The sequence below is a fragment of the Channa argus genome, chromosome 7 (genome assembly GCF_033026475.1).
Source record: "Channa argus isolate prfri chromosome 7, Channa argus male v1.0, whole genome shotgun sequence".
NCBI classification, from domain to species: Eukaryota; Metazoa; Chordata; class Actinopteri; order Anabantiformes; family Channidae; genus Channa; species Channa argus.
In genome coordinates, this window is record NC_090203.1 from 18,539,956 (window position 1) to 18,559,106 (window position 19,151).

The following is a 19,151-nucleotide window of genomic DNA, read 5'->3' on the forward strand; positions in this document are numbered from 1 at the left end:
TAGACCTTTGACAGTTTGCGTAAATCTAAACAAGCTAATTAAAATTTAGCTTACCATCCTTGATTTCACATCCACAATGTGGGTTACAGACAAACTTTCAAAGCATTTGAATGTTTTAGATATGGATTGCATATCAGGAAGTTTAATCTACCTTATGGAACTTGTCAGAATTTAAAATTTATTTTTGCAGGAAAACTGCAAGAGACGGACCAAAAATCTCTTTTATTTGGTAGTTCTGCATGCTTGTAAATTGCCAAAGAATGTCTGGTAAAATGAAAATGTCAGTAGCTGCTTATATACAGTCTGTGCCTTCTTCAGCTTCATGCTGCACCAAAATGAGATCTTGGCAACCTTCAAACAGTTATTAACTGCTTACTCTAGTTACTAAAGTTTTACTTTCCTCCTACTGTGAGAAGCTATTCAGCACATTCAATTGAAAGAGGTCAAATGAGAAAATGGATAACGAACAGAGGTACAAACGCTTTATAGTTTTATTTGACATACAGGTGCCTTTGGTTCCTAGTCAAGGGGCTTTACTGAGAGCCGCGGTTCCATTTACACATGGAAAAAGAAGAACATCGCTAGATTTGGTTTATTACTCAATAAAGCTTTTGTCCAAGACATAAAGAAGGCTTGTTAATATGTTTTCAGTTTTTGGCCATACTCATTCGATTCACAGCATGCAGTTTCTTCTATATCTGTCATTAGTTATGAAGATGTCACAAAATAGCGAGAGCAAACTCACTTTTATTCTTTCTTTACAAATTCTGCACCAAATAAAATAGAGATCTAAAGAGCAGAAACAACAATAATAAACAACCGTTCTACATAATGTTGCAAAATCTACATTCACACACCAAGACGCACAATGTACCAGGGTCCCATTAAATAACCATATCAACAAGCACATATTGTTTTTGTCTCCAAGTTTGTCTGTTTGACAGTCCTCCACATAGTCATGGACCCTTCTCGATTGGTTCTTTAGATCCAACAGCAGTCTCAGCAATGTCTCCTGCACATTTTAAACAGTGGTAGAAGTGATGAAGTAGAGGCTACAGGGTAGAAAACAGACTGTGACCCAATCCGTGTGGCTGAATGTGCCCCATCATGTTTGTGCATAAACAGTATATTCAAATCATACAGGTAGCAGCAACACCCCTGCAGACAGGGGCTGAGGGGGGCGAACAGTGGATGAGGGTGGGAAAGTTTTGATGGAGGAAACTTGGGGAGGCATTAGAGCACTACTGTACAAGGCCTTCATCAGTAGAGACTGGTTCTATGTCATGGCCTCTGCGATGCCTGTGCTCTGTTTTGTTTCTGATATCAGAGTCTTCACGTTCACCTGTGTCCCTCACTCGCTCTCGCTCCCTTTCCCTTTTCCTCTCCCTTCGACCCTCTTGGTTCTCTTTGTCTTTGCGGTTGTTGCGATTCCTCCGTTCTCTTCTCTCATTTTTCTTCAGCCCTCCTGGAAATTAAGAACATTGGAATTATATTAGTGAGACATGGCCATAAATAAAACAACTTTCCATTGGCTCAGTACTGTCACAATATTTTTATGGATTTTGATAAAAAGATGAATTATTTCAATTATGTAGCAGGTTATACAGCTGGATGAAATAGTTGGGTAATATTTTAATGAATGCTCTGAATTCATTTCCTTTGTTCTTGCTGTGGCTGCATTTATATTAGCTGTGTCCTTTTAGCAGTTTACCGTTGGTCAAACCAGCAGCTGCTTAACCACCTAATTTAAAGGAGGCAGATACTTTGCTAAATTCTGAATAACAATGTGTAATTACTGATAGCCATCCTATATAAAAACAATAAATAACCATATTCCCATTAGAAGTATACAACAATTGATGAGCGTGACCACACTTGTTGCGTGCTCAGTGTAAAGCCTGATGCTGATTTTTGCAATACTCTCTGCTCACCACTAGATGCCAGTCTTCAATCACATAGAGCAGCCACATTGCTGTTGCAGACCTCTAAGTGATGAGCAGGCTTTTTGTCCAAAACAGAAAACCTTTAAATAAACCCTAGTTTATCTGTTCTTGCAACACCATTTCATAAACAAAGCCAAGAGTTTAGGAATACTGAAGGTTTATCTCTGACTGAGCAACAGTTATTAATGATAATGATAAGATCCACCCCCAGGGAGCTTGGAGACAGGACCTGCAAGTGAAAGCAGAGGAGGCCCTTTCCTGTTGTTGTACTGCTGCTGCTCATGTGTGAGCGAAATGGACCAGCACAGCCTGCTCAACTGGCTGGCTGGTTGGGGATTGTGAAACTGCTGAAGTAGGCAGTAGGCACAGACACACACAGAGAGAAAGGATGTTTCTCTGTTACTGTCCTGTTCCCTTTGTGCTAGGCCCCAAAGCTCATGATTCCCCTCACTGTCAGTTTATTAATGAAGCTAGGTCTCTGGCTGTGACCAGAAACCATCCTGATCCATACCAAGCTCTAAGCCTCCATGAATCATTTTCTAGAAACAATGATAGGAGAAGGGGATAAGAGATAAACATCTTTGCTGTAAATAAACATCTATACTAACACATTTTGTGCAGGTCCAGTGTCCATGTCGTTAGCTGTAAAAAGTGAAAATAAGTGAAAAAAATAAATAAACCAAAAACAAAATCCAAGATAGTGAAAATAGCTGGGTGAATGGATGGATGGATGGATGGATGGAGTAATCTGGTGCAATGATTCATTCGGGGTCTGCCCCCCATCCTCTATAAACACAGGAAGTCCCCTTCGCTCTCATTGTTTTTTCTGTCCTGACACCATAACTATTTACAAGTTCAGTGGATTAGTCATACTGTAGCCCCTGTGCTTTTGTCGAGCCAGAGGAGAAACCTAATCTGTGCCAGTGTTGAGATGATTAGTAGAGTGTTTATCAAACCAACCTGCATTTGGTTAGTTGGAACAGTTTCCGATGGGCTTTTTGTAAACTGTGTCTTGACATGTGTGTAACAGAGCCCAAATGAGACACCTTTTAGGTTTTGGAGCATTTTCAACAGACATTCCCAAAAGCCAAGTTTTAATGGTTAATGTCATCACACTTTTAAACTGACGGTGAATGTTTGCTTTTGGTTCCAACACATGCAAATCATGCAATAATTTTGTAAATGTGGAGGCTTCTTAGTGAAATTGCTTAATTTTAAGGTAAAAGATCAAGAAAAGTTTCACATTTCGCATTTGGGGAAAATTGTCAATTAGTCGAGTTTTTAGAGACTTGTACATCATGCTTTTTATGCACAGACGCTGCACAAAAATACAATAAATACATTCTCACAAAATGAAAGTTCCAGCTGGTGATGTTTTGGTGCTTTTTAGGGTATTGCTACAAAATAGACATAATGAAACCTTCTTCCTTTCACTTTCACACAACATCAATAAAAAGATCAACACCACTCACATATCTGTCCTCTATGTTTTTAGATAAAGCTTGAAGGCAATTAACCTAGCTTAGCATAATGCTGGATAAAGGAGGAGACAGTTAGCCTGGCTCTGTCTAAATTTTAGAAATTCACCACCAACACATATTTAGGTGTGGAAACCCATAGGCTGCATTTTTTAAAAACTTCAACCCAAAAAATATCGATCTGTCACTGACTTCCACTGACCACAGTGCCAACATGCATTGCTGATCAACGACATCACATGCATGTGCATATTTCATTTTTTTGTTCCATGCCATTTTTGTCAAACTGTTATATTAATTTTAATCCATCCATTATCTCTCACCGCTTGTCCTCTGTGGGTCACGGTGGGAGTACCTGGAATAAACCCACGCTTGAATGCAACACTACACACAGTGTATGTCTTGAACAATAAGTGAGCAAGACTGCTAGGAAAAGTCACGTTGGGAAAAAGAGTAGTGGGAGAGATAGTTACCGTCTATAGAGAGGTAAACAAATTAACAGAAGAACATGGTGAAAATGATTAAATGTAATTGAATGTGAGAGCACAGGGGCTGTTAGGGTAAGAGGAGGTTTGTTATGTGCTTTATGATGGCACATCCTCCGTGGCAGGCCTTCTGTCGTCTGGGGAGCTTTTGGCGGGAGCCAGGCTGGGATTAAAGGCTATGGGCTGTCCCACAAGTGTCCCACAAGCCTGCTGTGTGTGTATGTGTGTGGGTAAGTGTGTGTTTGTGTGTAGAACAACCCCCCCATCACTGACTGGTTGATGCTAGCTCGTTTAACTATATGTTTCTGTGTGTAGGAGTTAAAGGGGGTTACTGAGGGCAAAGGGTCTATTTAGCTGCAGAGATAAAGAAGAAACAGGATGATCGAAAGACAAATTAGCCTGTATTACATTGAGATGGCTGGGCACAAGGATGTGAGAATGAGCTGTACTTTTGCATGTATACAACTTTCTGACATGATAACTGTAATTTAGGACAATGTTTAGAAGTTAATCTGGACCTACTGGAAGTTGTGATTTTTGCAATGGCTCTGTAAAACTGTAGGCAGTGAGAACTTGATGCTTAATACTACAACATGTTATATACATTAATGTATAATATAATGTATATAATGTTAAATAATTTTTAAAATTTATTTTTAATCCAAATATGCTACAAAAATCATATGTTAATGTGCATAAGTGCCTTTAAAGCCTCCTTTGACTCAGGATTAAATAGAAAAACTGCCAGCCTGAAAGATGCTTTTAAAGGTTTTTTGTGCAAAGCTTGCCCTCCTTACCAATTAGAGAACTGCAAAAATTTCTGCTTGATTGGAAACTATTGACCATTCTCATTTATTGTTATTTAATACCAATTAATACCTGAAGCACTGGGCTGAGCATGATGTGGCAGAGCAGACCAGGAAGAGGGAGGACTGGGTGGAACAGATGGGATTTCCAAGTGTCGTGCTAGTGCATATTGTAGTTTTAAGACGACTCTTAAAAGAGGTAACATTTTGGGAAATAAACTTGCATGCTGAAATATGCTTGGTTTCTTGCTGATAGTCAGAAAATGAACACCACTTTTACACATGTGCATTAAGACTTAAAACAGGGAAAAATAAGCTAGCCTGGCTCTGTTCAGTGGGAAGCAAATTCCCCTAATAGAATTGAGAAACTTGCCTTAGCATGTGACTTCCCATTGATCAACAGGTTAATATTTTCTATATTTGTGTACACATTAAGAAATATAATATATAAAACACATTAAGAAATATAATACGTATATATAATGTATATGTGTATATAATTGAGCTGTAAATGTATAAATAAAACAAGCTACGTTTTCTAATGTCAAAGTATTCCTTTGAGAAAAAAGGGTCATGAGTTAGGGTGAACAGGATGGTGAAAGAGAATGAGATGAGGAAAGACTTAACAGACCCATGTGGAGGAGTAAACAGTGTAGCAAGGAGAATGACAGGAAAAGGAGAGGCAGGACAGAGAGGGGGGGGGGGGGGAGAAAGCAAAGGAAGAAAGTGCAAAAGATGAGGAAAGGAAGAGAAGGAAGAGGAGGAGGAGGATGTATCAGTGTCTGAGGGCTGCTGGAGGATTACCGGGGGTTCTCTGAGGTCGGACCACTGACCCCGTAGCGTGTGCAAAACGTAAACAGAGAGAAGAGGATGCACCAAGGCAGATAATTAACTCTCATTCACTGCAACATGGTGATTCATGTTTAATAAAGGGTCTGTGATCTTTCTTTCTTTCTTTCTTGCTTTTTGTTCATGACCCCTTCATTTCACCAAGCCCTGACTACATCAACAGAGTTGTCGACTCCCCGTTAAAGTCTCGGCCCCAGTCTGACTGACTGGGAGCACGAACAGGGAGCTTATATGGTGGTCTATGTTTTCTTTGGTTTGGGGAGTGTGTGTGTGTGTGTGCGCGCGTGGATGTGTTTGTGAGAAAGAGTGAGAGAGGGAGAGGGAGAGGATGGGGAACAGATCACTAAAGAGATACAGATAGAAGTGAGAGAGAGGGAGAAAGAGAGGGAGAGCCAGGGTAAAAAAGGGCATAGTCTACCTTTAATAACATGCCAACCTAATTGACTCTTTTCACAAATTACCACCAAGGCCGATGGCTGTGTGTGTGAATGTGTGTTTGTGTGTGTGTGTTTATTGTGGCAAAGTAAGCATCCAACTGTAAAATTGAGCTTGTTTGAATTTGAGAATGTGTATCTGTATCTGGATTTAGGTGATCATGTGTTGGTCTGTGTGTATAAGTTAGTGTGTGTATAAGTATGTGTGTTGGCAGCTGTGAGGATAAACCAATACTGATCCCCTGGTCGCCGCGTGCCTCCCAGGGGGAGGATGTTGATGTTGGGCTAGCTGTTTCTGCTCTAGAGTCAACTGCTTCTCTGCTGCATCACACACATACACAGACACACAAATGCACAAATACACGAAGACACGCACATGCTCACACACACACACACACACACACACACACACACACACACACACACACACACACACACACACACACACACACACACACACACACACACACACAAACAGACACTGTTTGCTCTGTAAGTGTGAGGCCTCAGGGGGCTGGATCCCAGCCTCCCACCCTGTCTGCAATCTGTCATTTAACACTACAGAGCCCAGGCCAAAAAACAAGCATGCGTAGCCTCCAACCACCTCACGCAGCACACATAAAACACAAGATGATCACTGATGCCCCACAGCATCCGGTTTTATCAAGAGAGCCTATCTATTCGTTAGATATGATCATGATATTCCGTGTTTACAAGAAGCAGAGAAAGTGGTTCTACTGTTTAAAAATCTAAAGAGGTCTTGTGGGAAAACACACAACTTACCCATTGCAACATCACACATGTGTGTTCTCCCACTGTCCTCACTCTAACCACAACGGCAATCCTCTGAGTAAACATAGCCCAGAGCGGAAGAGCAACCAGCTCTGATTTTACAAGCTAAAGCAGCAAGGTCTGGAATTCGTAGGGAGCAGGAATCATGCCATGTGTCACAAATAAATTGTTGGCAGTGAGTGTTATGGTTCAGTGGCAACTATCAGACAAAGTTTGGTGTGTACCCCAGTTTAACAATTCTGGCCTATTCATTGACATTTTAGGTTGAGATCGTGGGGTGAATCATGATTAAGCCATGATTTGAAATATAAACAGAAGCTCCAGTATCGCTGATGTTTTCTTTACCTGGACATTTTCTCCTCTTGACCAAGCACTCTTTGATCTCTGAGATCTCAGGGCACGGTTTACCGAGGGGGGATGGGTACTGAAGGACCTGCCGTGTGCGTGTCTCCTGGCCCCTCTTGAAGCCACAGGTTCTACCTGCCCGAGAGCAGGGGCTCCACTCGCTCCACTCACCCACCTCACAGTGCACTGATATTGGAAAAATAGATGGAGTTAAGAGAAGGTTTCTTTGTTTTCTTTCACCATTAGTGCATACAGTAAAATAGTAGTACTGTTTAGAATTTCCCAGTTTTCTGTATAAATTGGTCATGAAATATAATCTGATCTTTATTAGATTTAAAAATATCAACAACATTTTTAAGATGATAGAAGTGGATGCCCAGTCAGGATCCCTGTAAAGGCATCACACACAATGCTCAATGAGGTCAAAAAAAGAACTCTAGGGTGTGGCAGTGGCTCAGTTGGAAGAGCGGATGCCCACGACCATAGGGTCAAAGGTTTGTGCCCTGCTCTTCCCGACCACATATTGAAACCTCCCTGCGACCAGTGATCCACCGTGGCCACCCTGAAATTAGGGGTATAAGCTGAAAGGACAAAAAAGACAACCGTAACACTTCACAACTGTTCTGGGAAAATGTCTTGTGGACAGGCGACATGAAGGTAGGAATTTTTTGAGAAGAACACACAGCGTTATGTATGGTGTAAAAAGAGAACTGTGCACCAAAAATAAAGAATAATCCCTACAGTGAAGTATCATGATGTGGGGCTGCTTTGCAGCCTGTGGACCTGGACAAATTGGTTTTGTTCAGGGGAACATGACTTCCTGAGTTTGTCAAGATTGTAATGGCAGCCACACAGTGGCTGTGTGTAAACCAAAGGTCAGAAGAGGCTGGGTGATGCAGCAGGACAATGAGCCTAAACCTCGATTCAAATTTACTAAAGAATGGCTTCAGAGACACAAAATCCAGCTTCTGGAGTGGCCCGGTCAGAGCCCAGCACTCAACCCAATAGATGCTATGAAATTACCTCAAGCAAGCAGTTCAGACCAGATGTCCTAAGAATATGAGTTGTAGCACAACAACTACAGGAGGAGCTTGATATTAATGCTGCCAATTGATTCAATGGTTCTTAAAACATTGTTGCCATTACTTTTCCTACCATCACTTTGTATGATTATTGGTTGTGTTCAATAAATACATTAAAGTTCATAACTATTTATATTCTATCAACTTAGAAATATTGTGTTTGTTGATATTTGGGACTTTGGTGAAAATTAGGTCACATTTCATGACAGATTTATTTAGAAAACCATGGAAATTGCAAATAGGGCCATTACTTTTACATAAAACTGATACAGTTCGCATTGGACTGACCTTGAGGTGTACACTCCATGAGTTTGCCATTGGGCTCATACTCGTCTGGACAGACATGGTAGCACCTCCCACTGAGTTGGTACAGCCCTGGCCGGCAGAGTGTACATGTCTCGCTGTTCACACACGACTCACACTCTGCAGGGCACCCTGTGAACACATAAGCACAGTTATGAATCTGGCAAAAATACTGAATGTATTTGACCGCAAACTGAACAGGTTTTATGATTTGTTCCAAAACAAGAAATTATTCCTAATTGATAAACTCTGCATGGTTGTTGTTGGGATAAATATAACGTAGACTAAATAAAACAAATGGCAAACCCCATGTTTTATCCCTGTCCTTCATAAATGTGAATCCTAGCTACTCACTGGGAACACATTCCCTCTGTGTGTCGCTGCGGACGAGGCCATCAGGACAGTTCTCCTGGCACTTGCCCAGGTGTAAGTAGAATCCTGCACGGCAGCGGGTGCAGAAGTTCTTGTTGAAGCAGGAGTCGCACTCCAACCTGCACTCTGAGAGAGAGAGAAACATAGACCCACCACCAGTGTTTATTTAACTGCACAAGTTATCATGTGTCCTGCGTGTTAAATATACAGGGTGTCAGTGTGTGTGAGGTCACTGGTGCTTGTGATATTAGATTTTAAATAAAGCAATACATGAATAAATGTAATGTCACCAAAAAGAGACATACTAACCCAACATTTTTTCATTTATATTAGCGATATTGCATGTAAACATGATGCACTATTTCCTCAGCAGGTCTTAAATTTGTCGTCATGTTGTGACTGCTTGTCATGTGTAAGTAAAGCTTTATGTTAAAAGGGCCACATTTTACTCAAGACAAGTATGTGATACTTTTCTGCATGTGTTTATTATGAGAAAGAGGAACCCATTTCCATCTATTCGAGGACAGTTCATTACTTGTGAATCTAAAACCGTAATTACAGGCTTGTGTTCATTTGACACGGGACCATAGGGCTTACTTGTGCAGGTGTTTCGGTCTGGGGAGCGTGTGCCGTAAAAGCCCGGAGGACAGGAGGTCAAGCACACCCCGATCTGCTTCATCCCAATCCTCTCCAAGTGCATGAAGAAGCGTGGCTTGCAGGACAGGCAGCCATTGTAGTCAGAGCAGGTCAGACAGCCACCCTGCTGGCACCCCGAGCTCACACCAGAGATTGCTGTTGACAGGATCACATTGCGTCTTATTTATATCAGTCTTATATTGTTGAATAAATGCCTTTAAGTATTTTTCTGCCTAAAATAAGACAGCGACAGGGAATAAGACCACATGTTAAAGCTGGGTGTATACATTAAAACTGTGTACTTTTAGTTGCACCTCTGCATTGTATTTGGCTTTACAATACCACCATTATACTTCAACAATGAGACCTAACTTTTGTGGAACTGAAGGATGTTCTCATGTGTTTTGGTAATGTCATAATAATAATATATGTTACATTTCATCCATGTCTTAGTCTGGAGTTTACCTTGCACATTATATTTCGGTCAAAAAAAAAAACACACGATAATACGAATACATTGAATAAGCTGAGTAAATAAAAAGGAAATGGCCAAACGTATTTTACGAGATTTAACACACACTTATTGTATGTTTCTAATGATGAACCAATTCAAAATTCCATGTTTATCTTAACATTTTAAGTATTTACCGTAAGTATTTGCGTTGCATGTCACGTTTACTTAATAATATCAGGAAAGGGCAACTTTTTACATGCATAAGTGTTTTATTACAAGGCAACAAAAGACTAATCATCTGTTATAGTGATAGAAAGCGCAACTAATGGCAGTAATTTATACAGTCCAATGTTTACAATTGTGTTTATGCACATAAGTACTGCAGTGTTTGCTGTATGGTTTTTATCCCCTATTCTTCACTACTTTTCAATAATTGTTTTGCCAGACTTTGTGTTCTAAGGATGAAAGCCAGGGTGCAAACTTTAATTCATTTTAATTGTAAACTGACAACTTTGTGCCAGACATTTTAATGTCTCACAAATCACAGCAAGTGTATTTTAAATATGATGGCATATTTTTAGCTTCATATTTGAAAACATAGCGATTAATATAGACATATTGAGTGCTACCAACATATAATGACAAAAGATTCAAACATTTCTAGACCCAATATATACATTATTATAAGAGACACTGTAACTGCACCAAAGAGGAAAGAGTAAATTTAGTCCATGCAGAAAGTTTCCTGTTAAAGCTTGTATATAAGATCATTTTCAGTATTTTATTGCACTTAGTGGCAGCAACACAAAAGGCTTGGCTTGGCTTGAAAACCATATGGGACACATGACAGTTTTATGTGTTGTTCAGTAGTCAACAGGTAATGTTCTGCTGTTGTACCACAGTCCTCTTTGCTTTAGTCAAATTAGTAAGTTACCACAGGGCTATTAAATCTAAGCAAAATTATCTTAGAGACAAACACCTTACAGCCTACATGGCACAGCAGAGACATAAAAATAATGAAAAGGTTTCTTTGCAAATGTGCTGTGTTCCCACAAATCGCAAATGCAACAGTGCACACTGTTTGGAAAATGTTGCAGTAGCTACATATGGCAGGCAAATCAGAGGCAAGCTTCGTAAGCACCCAAGGAATTGGTTTTCCTCTCCAACCTTGGCATTTCATGCCAATGGCTTAAGCTGGCCATCTTTTGCACTGCAGGGTTTAGCTGCCAGTTTATCATAGATCACGGATACTTTGTTTAAAATATCTTGACAATCTTTACAACGGCTGTCCATTTGCCCACATGTGCTCCTGCCAAGCTGCCCTGATTCACATAAGTCTTAAGACACAGGAATTTGGCCTTGCCTTTGCACTTGCACAGACAAAACCTCAGTTGGGCAGTGGTATCTTGCATAACATACCAACAAAGTCACATGGGAATAAACACATTCACATGCCGGCGCACACACAAACACAGATGGCTCATGGAGAACAAAATAGAAACAAAATTACAATTCCAACATGTGACATGTGTTGTTTTCCTACCTTTACAAAGCGCATAGTATATGTTTAGCTTTAATCAGGAGCTGAATCCAACTTGATATCCTATCAAGTTTACCTGTCTTCATATGGTATATGTATCATGTATATACTGCAATTACCACTGTTTGTATTGAGGCGTTCATTTTTGGATGCATCATCAGAGACAGGAAGGTCAGAGGTTGGGTTCTGTCTCTACGTGGTAATTTTGGCCTGTTAACTCTATGGTCATTGACTTACAACTCACTCTTACCCCCTTTTTTGCCTCCAAAGTCTGTACTCATTCACCCCATCACCAACTAATCCCTCCATCCTGTCTCATATCACAGGAAGTGTTTGATAACTACATCCTTGGAGGACGTTTGGTTTCTTAGAAACACTTGTCAGTTAATACGCACTTAAGAAGGTGAACTACAACCCGTGATAGAAAGTGAACTAAATAACTTGCTTTAAGCTTTAGCTTTAAGCCGCCATACTAAGTTACGCTGCAGTATGATTTAGTTAAAATAAAATAAAATAAAAAAAAAAAGCATGATGTTTTCTAATGGCATATTGGCATACAAGACAGAGATAAGCGCTAGAGCATTCTCAGAAGACCCTTCTGTTCCCTGTCTCTCACACTGTCTTAAGAGGCTCTTTAATATTGTTTAGGAAAAAATAAACATTTAAAAGAGAGAATGTGTGTGCCTAGATACAGCATAGAGTATAAAGCAGACACAACAACATCTGTATCATACAGCACATTGGCATATTTAAGAGAGATTAATCAACTCGTGTCTAAAATGCTTAATTTCTATTTTTTTTTTCTGTTTCTATTTTTGCTGGTGTTCTTACACTGCTGAACAGCAAAATGCTTCACTCTTTAGATTTGACCTAAACTACACTGAACAGAGCTGCCAAGAGCAAAGCTAACCCCAGGACCCATAAACACACAGTCAATTGCAGAATCTGCAATTTTTTTTTTTTTTGTTTGTTTTTTGATGTTGGTGATGATACTGAAAAAATAGAAGAAAAACTGAAAAACAAAGGGGACATAAAGAGAAATTTCAGATGTGGGTGGGATGAAAACATCACTCTTAAGGTCTTTTTTATTCACTGGTAAGTGACACATAGACTGTTCCCGCTTCTCTAACAATCAGCGCACATCTGGAGACTCTATGAGATGAAGAAAGAGTGAAAAATAAAAAAAAACTTTATCGATAATTATTTCATAGTGTCATGGAAAAAGCGTAAAGCTCAAGACATAATTTTGGACAATGAATGGGAATATATGGGAGATGATCCAGACTTCTGTGTTTTTTCAGAATTAATCTTTGTCTTGTTTGACTTTCATTTATAGGTCAGCTCAGATTTTACTAAATAAATACATAAGACAAAGAGAAATGTGATTTAAAACGATTATTCTGAGTTTGATTTCTGACTGGCGATGAGAAAAAAACTCCACTAACATCAGCGAGCAAACCTCAGGAGGAACAGTTTTCTAGAATTAACAACGTGTCTAAATCAGCTAAGCATGAAAGCTACATCCCCAGTAATGCAAACTAAATATGTGAATATCCACTTTACCACTGCTCAGCACTGATACCCGGGAACCGCACTCCTAGCCTGAAGTCTGCTACTGTGACCGCTAGAGAGCGACGGGAACCAGGAGTCCGAGCGCAAACAGAGGCGACTGCAGGCTTCAGGAGGCAATCGGGGCAATTAGACTAATTAATCAAACGAGTCACAATAAAGGTGGAGTAAATGCAGAAGGCATCATAGATGGACCTTCTAGCTAATAGACTGGATCGTGCGCTGGCATTGGCCGAACACAGTGAGTTAAAATATGTTTGACATTTCTAAAATGAACAATTCCGAAAACAGAATGAAGAAAGGTACAGTTAACAGCTCAAATGCAGAAATCCGTATTTGCATTTGCAGAAAAGTAGACATGGTGATCTGTAATTTGAATGGTCTAAAAAAGAACGCACTGAACTTTAACCTGCAAGGAATTTTATATTTGACCTCATAGTAAATAAAACACGTGTATTTTATCATAGTTAGAATCACATCTCTTGGACTTCCATCGCTAGTGTTTTCACTTGTGTATAGCAATGTTTGGTGACCTGCAACTCTATCAGTTTTTATTAGTAAAGTTGGAGTCTGAGTTTAGTTGACCAAATAAGTACAGGATGGGGGGCTCTGTGACTTTGACTCATCTCTCGTTCTAACAAGTCAATAAAGCTTTGAGAAATAACATTTGAAAGAAAAACTACAAAAAGCCTGCGGTGCGTGTGGATGTGTTCAGGAGGTCGCACATCAGCCTACTCACGTTTATGTTGCCGGTGCCTGGAGCTGCTGTGCTGCTGACAACCACTGTAATCCATGCAATGCAAGATGATCAAAACAAAGGAGATCAGTTGTAATTGCATAGTAGCCCACGGATGAGACTCGTAAAGCCAATGTCAATGTTCACCAATCGCTTGATAGATAAGATTCCGTTTTCTTCCCCCAGACGGAGGCAGAGGCTGACGGGTAGATAATTCCTAGACGGAGCAGGACCCCCAGCTATGTGGTGATATGTGGTGATGATAGTGCACAGTGGCCCAATGATGTCTGGGCCGCTTAGACTGTAACATCCTGGATAGGGTCTTCATATGTGCCAAGAACGCCAGACTGAGTCAGGGATCGGTTCTCCGCGCTGTGAAGATGAGCATTCCCTCCAAAAAAACGCAAAACAAACAAACACACCAAAAAGCTAGCTTTTCATCCGTTGCGCACAGGAGGAATCTAGAACCAATCATTTGTTTTAGTCAAAAAGATGAAGTTATTTATTAATTATCATTCACATGACTCTCAACAAGTTTAAAATTTTATATCCATTTGGAGAACTCCCAACTGACAGATCTCCCCTCAGTGGCGATATGCAGTGCGTCCCGGTGGTGGGTACCCTAATGTGCCAGGCGCGCTGAGGGTCTCTGCTTCACACCAGCATCAGCTGAAGCACAGCGAAAAGTGAAAAGCCACCACAGAACCACAAAATTCTGAGTTGGATGTTTGGTGCTTCTTTTGGCAGTCAAACATTCCCCTCCTCTCGCTCGCTGTCGGCTGCAGGGATCTCCACCAAAGTAAATCTCAGATTCAGAGCTTTTCTGCTTTGCGTGCAGGACCCATTCACTCCCCTCCTGCCGGCCCGCTGATGACTTCAGCCCTCTGCTGTGTCTCTGTCTCTTTCTGCGCCTATAAACTCCAAAGTTTATTTAGAGGGCAAGCCCCCCGCGTCAGGCACAGAGAGAGAGAGAGAGAGAGAGAGAAAACGAGAGAGAGATACAGTCAGAGAGGAGGTATACAGTTCTGTAAGCTTCTCCTTTCATGAGCTGCTTTAGATGAACAGCAGGTTTTAAGTAAAACAAGAAACAATTTGATTTACGTGTGATCAGTGAACCCCATATTTCCATGTTTAAATGATTAATAGTATTAATTTGGGAGTTTTAAAAGATTCAAAAAGCGAACAATCCACAATCTCCAGTTGTATTCGCATGTATTTGATTATGTAAAACGCATCCCAGTAGCAGATCAGTCAGTCAGTATGTTTTCCAGGAGGTTATGACACCAAGACATATTCACAATGCCAACCTATAGTGTGTGTATAGGTGAAAAATATGAAGACATGAACAGATGAAGACATGGGAGAGGCTTTGGTGAGTTTCTTACATTAACTTTCTATTCTCAGTCAATAGTCTTTATTTACTAATAGGTACAATATTCTTCAGTGGAAGTGGAACATCTGCTGAATCAATAGCATCTCATCCTATTACCTCTAGAGGGAGTTAGTTCCACAAAAGCTTGAGGCAAATTGTCACGGCAGAGCGTTTTTTTTTTTTTGAGCGGTAACTCTAACTTATGATAACACACACACTTATGTGTGTTAAGTTCAAAAGTGATTTTGTTTGTGTCATTACAATCCAAAGGAAACATAACAGTAGCCACTGAAACGAGAAATTTAATAGAAAAAATATTCAAACATCAAACAAAAAATAGAACTTATCTATCATCAATAATTTTTTCATTTGTCTCCAGAGCCTCAGTCTGGAAGTTCAGGACTTCTCGTGATAAAGGCTGTTGCCACCGGGCTGCTGAAGGTCAGAGCAGAGCTGCGTAAAGGAAAGCAAAACCTCATTTATCTAACTATAGTGTGGATATATTTAGGGGAAACAATGTGCACAACTTCAAGGCTTCACTTTGCTGTGGCTTATGGTCTTCCATAAGTCACTATGCTGAGGAAACCAATGCAAATATAGCGTGGGCTCTTTCTTTATGGCAATACTTTGCTGTTTGTCACATAGTAACTGAAGATCAAACCAGTGAGATTTAACAGAACCTGATTTAAACCCCTTAACCATCACTGGGAGACACTGCGTAACCCAAACTCCTTTCACAATATGCACTGTTCAGAACATCAAGTCACTGTTAAACAGATTTATAAATTGAACAATTTCCTGATCAAAGAAAATTCTGTTTCACACAGAAACTGCTTTGTTGCTAATTAACTTACAAAAATGAAGAGAATATTGTTATGAAATGTTACAAAGAATTATGAAATATCCCTTCACTTTCTCCTTCATCCAAGCACTTTGGTGAAAGGGATGTAGAGGAATAATGCTTGTCTTTGTGTCCCAGTCTGAACTAGCCCCACCATCCTTTGGGGGTAGGATCGTGCATGTGTGTTTGTGTGTGTGGGTGTTTATGTGCTACTGGGGTGCAGAAGGTTAAGGTCACTTGGTCAGTCCCTGTGACCATCCAATGAGAGAATCACTCGACACCTGTAAATGAAGTCGGGCAGGTGCATAAACCCTTCCAAGCAGGGGTGGATGCACGCTACACATTTTTTTTAATACCACGTCTAGTCCTCCTGTAGCCTTAGGTTCATGTTCTGAGGGGAGATGCAAGTGTATGATATCATACTTGCTTACAAATATTGTAGGTTTCTCCTGCAAAACAGAAGTTTGTTGTTGTGGTTCATCAGCTTTGCAGTTTGGAATAATTCCACTCTCACAATACAAAATATTCCATAAAGAATAAATCAGTTTCAGTCGGCTTTAACTAGACAGTGGTTAAAGCAGATGCAGAATATCCACCCTGCCTCCTTAACATTACATTCAAATATTACTACATGTTTTCCAAATCCTTTCCTTGCTGGATCATGTCAAGACGAATTTTTTGAATGGATGTTGTGCTAAATATATTCCGACAAATTGTCTGGCACCAAAATGGCAGCTTCAATTCACTCCATATTTTTCCCTAGACAGTCTAAAAAGCAGGATGAAGGCTTTGTAAATCATCTTCTCCGATTTTAACCATCTCTCAGTTTCTGTGTCTAAATACTCAATACAGCGGCTACATGCCAGCGCACGCTAATACATTTATGTAAGTTGTTTTTCTCTTGTTGTGCACTTGATCCACATAGTTGTGACACATAGTCATTTTTTCCATTATTATTGTGAAAACATTGATTACAGCAGGTTTAATGCAAATGTCAGAGGTAAAGAAGCTGCAATTCTGTGTTCAAACGTAATGACACTCATCAATCTCCAGCACAACGAGGAATAATATTCAGTTAAGTAGATGCCCAGCTGATATGACATTGAACTAATCTATTTGCTTTGATCTAATGAAGAAAATCATTCCCTTAATCCTCAACAACATTGGAGTAGCAAACAAACCAACCCACACCCCATAGCTCATGACTAGGACTAATGAAATTCCCAGATAACAGTAACAATGTTGATCCACTGTCTTATCATCAGCTTATGAACAAGGCCGGACTCAGTGAGGACAGCGCGACATAGCGCTGCTTTACCAGGGGCCTGTGAAAACATAGTGACTCAGTCTTATATGCCTGTTCTGATGCTCTATTTATTAAAGGAGCAAAAATCCCAGTGGCAATCCTGTGCATTCCCTCAGCATGTAGCCACCCCACAGAGACACTGACACGTGTAGCAGAGGGTGTCCAATGTTATGAAAATAGACACGCAGAAGCATCCACATGTGCCTAAATATGGGCTATATATACAATATAATAAAAGAACATTGATTGTAGAAATTCGTATATAGACACAGTCAGAAAGGATTGGATTTATATAAACAATGATATGACAGGTGCAAGAGCTAAAAGGTGTGTGTGTGGCTGCCTTTGTGTATGTATACGCTGGGGTGATTGAGAGGATCTTTTCATTGTAAGAGGGATTGAGAAGGTAGTTAAGGAGAGTTAATCAGTCTGAACAAGAGCTGTCAGCTGCCCTTACAGAGGGACAGCAGGTCAGATTCTTTTATAAAGAAGAAGAGAGATAGAATGAGTGTGTGTGTGATGCGAAAGGAGCTGATTCCCCTTCTTGACGGGATTTCTCTGAGATAAAGATTCACTTTTGCCTATTCACTTTCTTGCTGAGAGTCAAATGAGAAAATCGATATCACTCCAAAGTCTGTATAGTTAACCTGGAGCCAGAGTCTGGTTAGCCTGGTTTAGCAACAGGAAATGGATAAACAGTTAGCTCGCATGTGTCCAGAGGTCATTGATCTGCTAGAACTCAAAAGCCACTAATTAGTTTGTTGTTAGTAACATACAGTGTCAAGATCTTGCGTTAGCCAGTTAATGGAGTAGAAACTGCTTGATGACGTTGCATATACTCATTCTTATATAGTAAAACGCACCAACATTTTTAATTTGTGTAAATGCCTAATGTGGTGCAGTTAATCTGCACAAATTATCATTCATGTATGTTGCTTTTACTTTTAGACAAAGAAATACCAGCTGTTTCACCTTCTTTTGATACTTCATGTGCAATTTAGTGAATACTTCCCCCAAACTGTCCAACTACTCCTTTAGACGTTACACTGCCTGGACTCTGCAGTGTTGGTACATGTTAGATTACAGGTACCCTGGATGAACATGTTAGCTCAGAGATTATTAGCATAGATGTGCTCTTTATGTTGAGATGAATGTGCTGAATCCACGCTCAGCTAAGTTGGTCATGAGCGTGCCATTAACTACACATTCCTCCTGAAGCAGCGTTTCTACTTCTCTCTCACCCTCAGCAGCCACTTTTTAAATAAACTGAGCACAGCAGAGTTAAGAAAGATCAACACTTTCTGTATCTGACCCTCGGTACAGCCTCAGTTTCCGCTGCTTTTTAGCCTCTCTTTTAAAAGTGTGAGTGCCCAGTGAATTGTCAAATTGACTAGTGTTAGGGGGGGAAAGGTTCACTTGAGCCAGGGAGGATGAAGGGGGGCTTCTTTATTCTACAAAATAAAAAGAAAAGTCAGTGAGCAAAGCCAGCCACCTCTTGACAAGAGTGAGAAAGTTTATATATTCTCTTCCTTCTCTTTCTGCCCCAGTGTTGTGTTTCTTATAAAGCTCCAGATAGACAATGACAGCATACTGGGGATCAAACACTGCTACCCAGGAAATTTTAATCATCGGAGCACCACCAGTTTTTTCCCCTCTAGCTGTTGCCAGGCAACAGGTGGGTCAGACCCCAGGTATTCCCTGTGTGTGTGTGTGTGTATGTGTGTGTGGTATTTTCGGTGGGGGGGGGTTGCAGATCAGGGTGTGTATAGAAGAACCTCTGGGTTATTTTATTAATCTGCATGGGGAGT

General features: G+C 40.4%; 1 protein-coding gene across 2 annotated transcripts; it reads right to left on the minus strand.

The window, feature by feature from the left end:
• Window positions 1–84: 84 nt before the first annotated feature.
• rspo3 (R-spondin 3) lies at window positions 85–14,733 on the minus strand. Of its 2 annotated transcripts, XM_067509935.1 has the most exons (6): window positions 13,828–14,729; window positions 9,487–9,681; window positions 8,872–9,015; window positions 8,503–8,649; window positions 7,133–7,318; window positions 85–1,465 (listed from the first exon to the last, which is right to left on the minus strand). In XM_067509935.1, the coding sequence occupies exons 1-6, from the start codon at window positions 13,925–13,927 to the stop codon at window positions 1,242–1,244; spliced, it is 996 nt and encodes a 331-aa protein (XP_067366036.1). In that variant the 5' UTR covers window positions 13,928–14,729; the 3' UTR covers window positions 85–1,241. The 2 variants fall into 2 exon arrangements, with proteins under 2 accessions (XP_067366036.1, XP_067366037.1); XM_067509936.1 differs by lacking the exons at window positions 85–1,465; window positions 7,133–7,318 and adding an exon at window positions 7,325–7,713 and having other exon boundaries at window positions 13,828–14,733.
• Window positions 14,734–19,151: the final 4,418 nt, after the last annotated feature.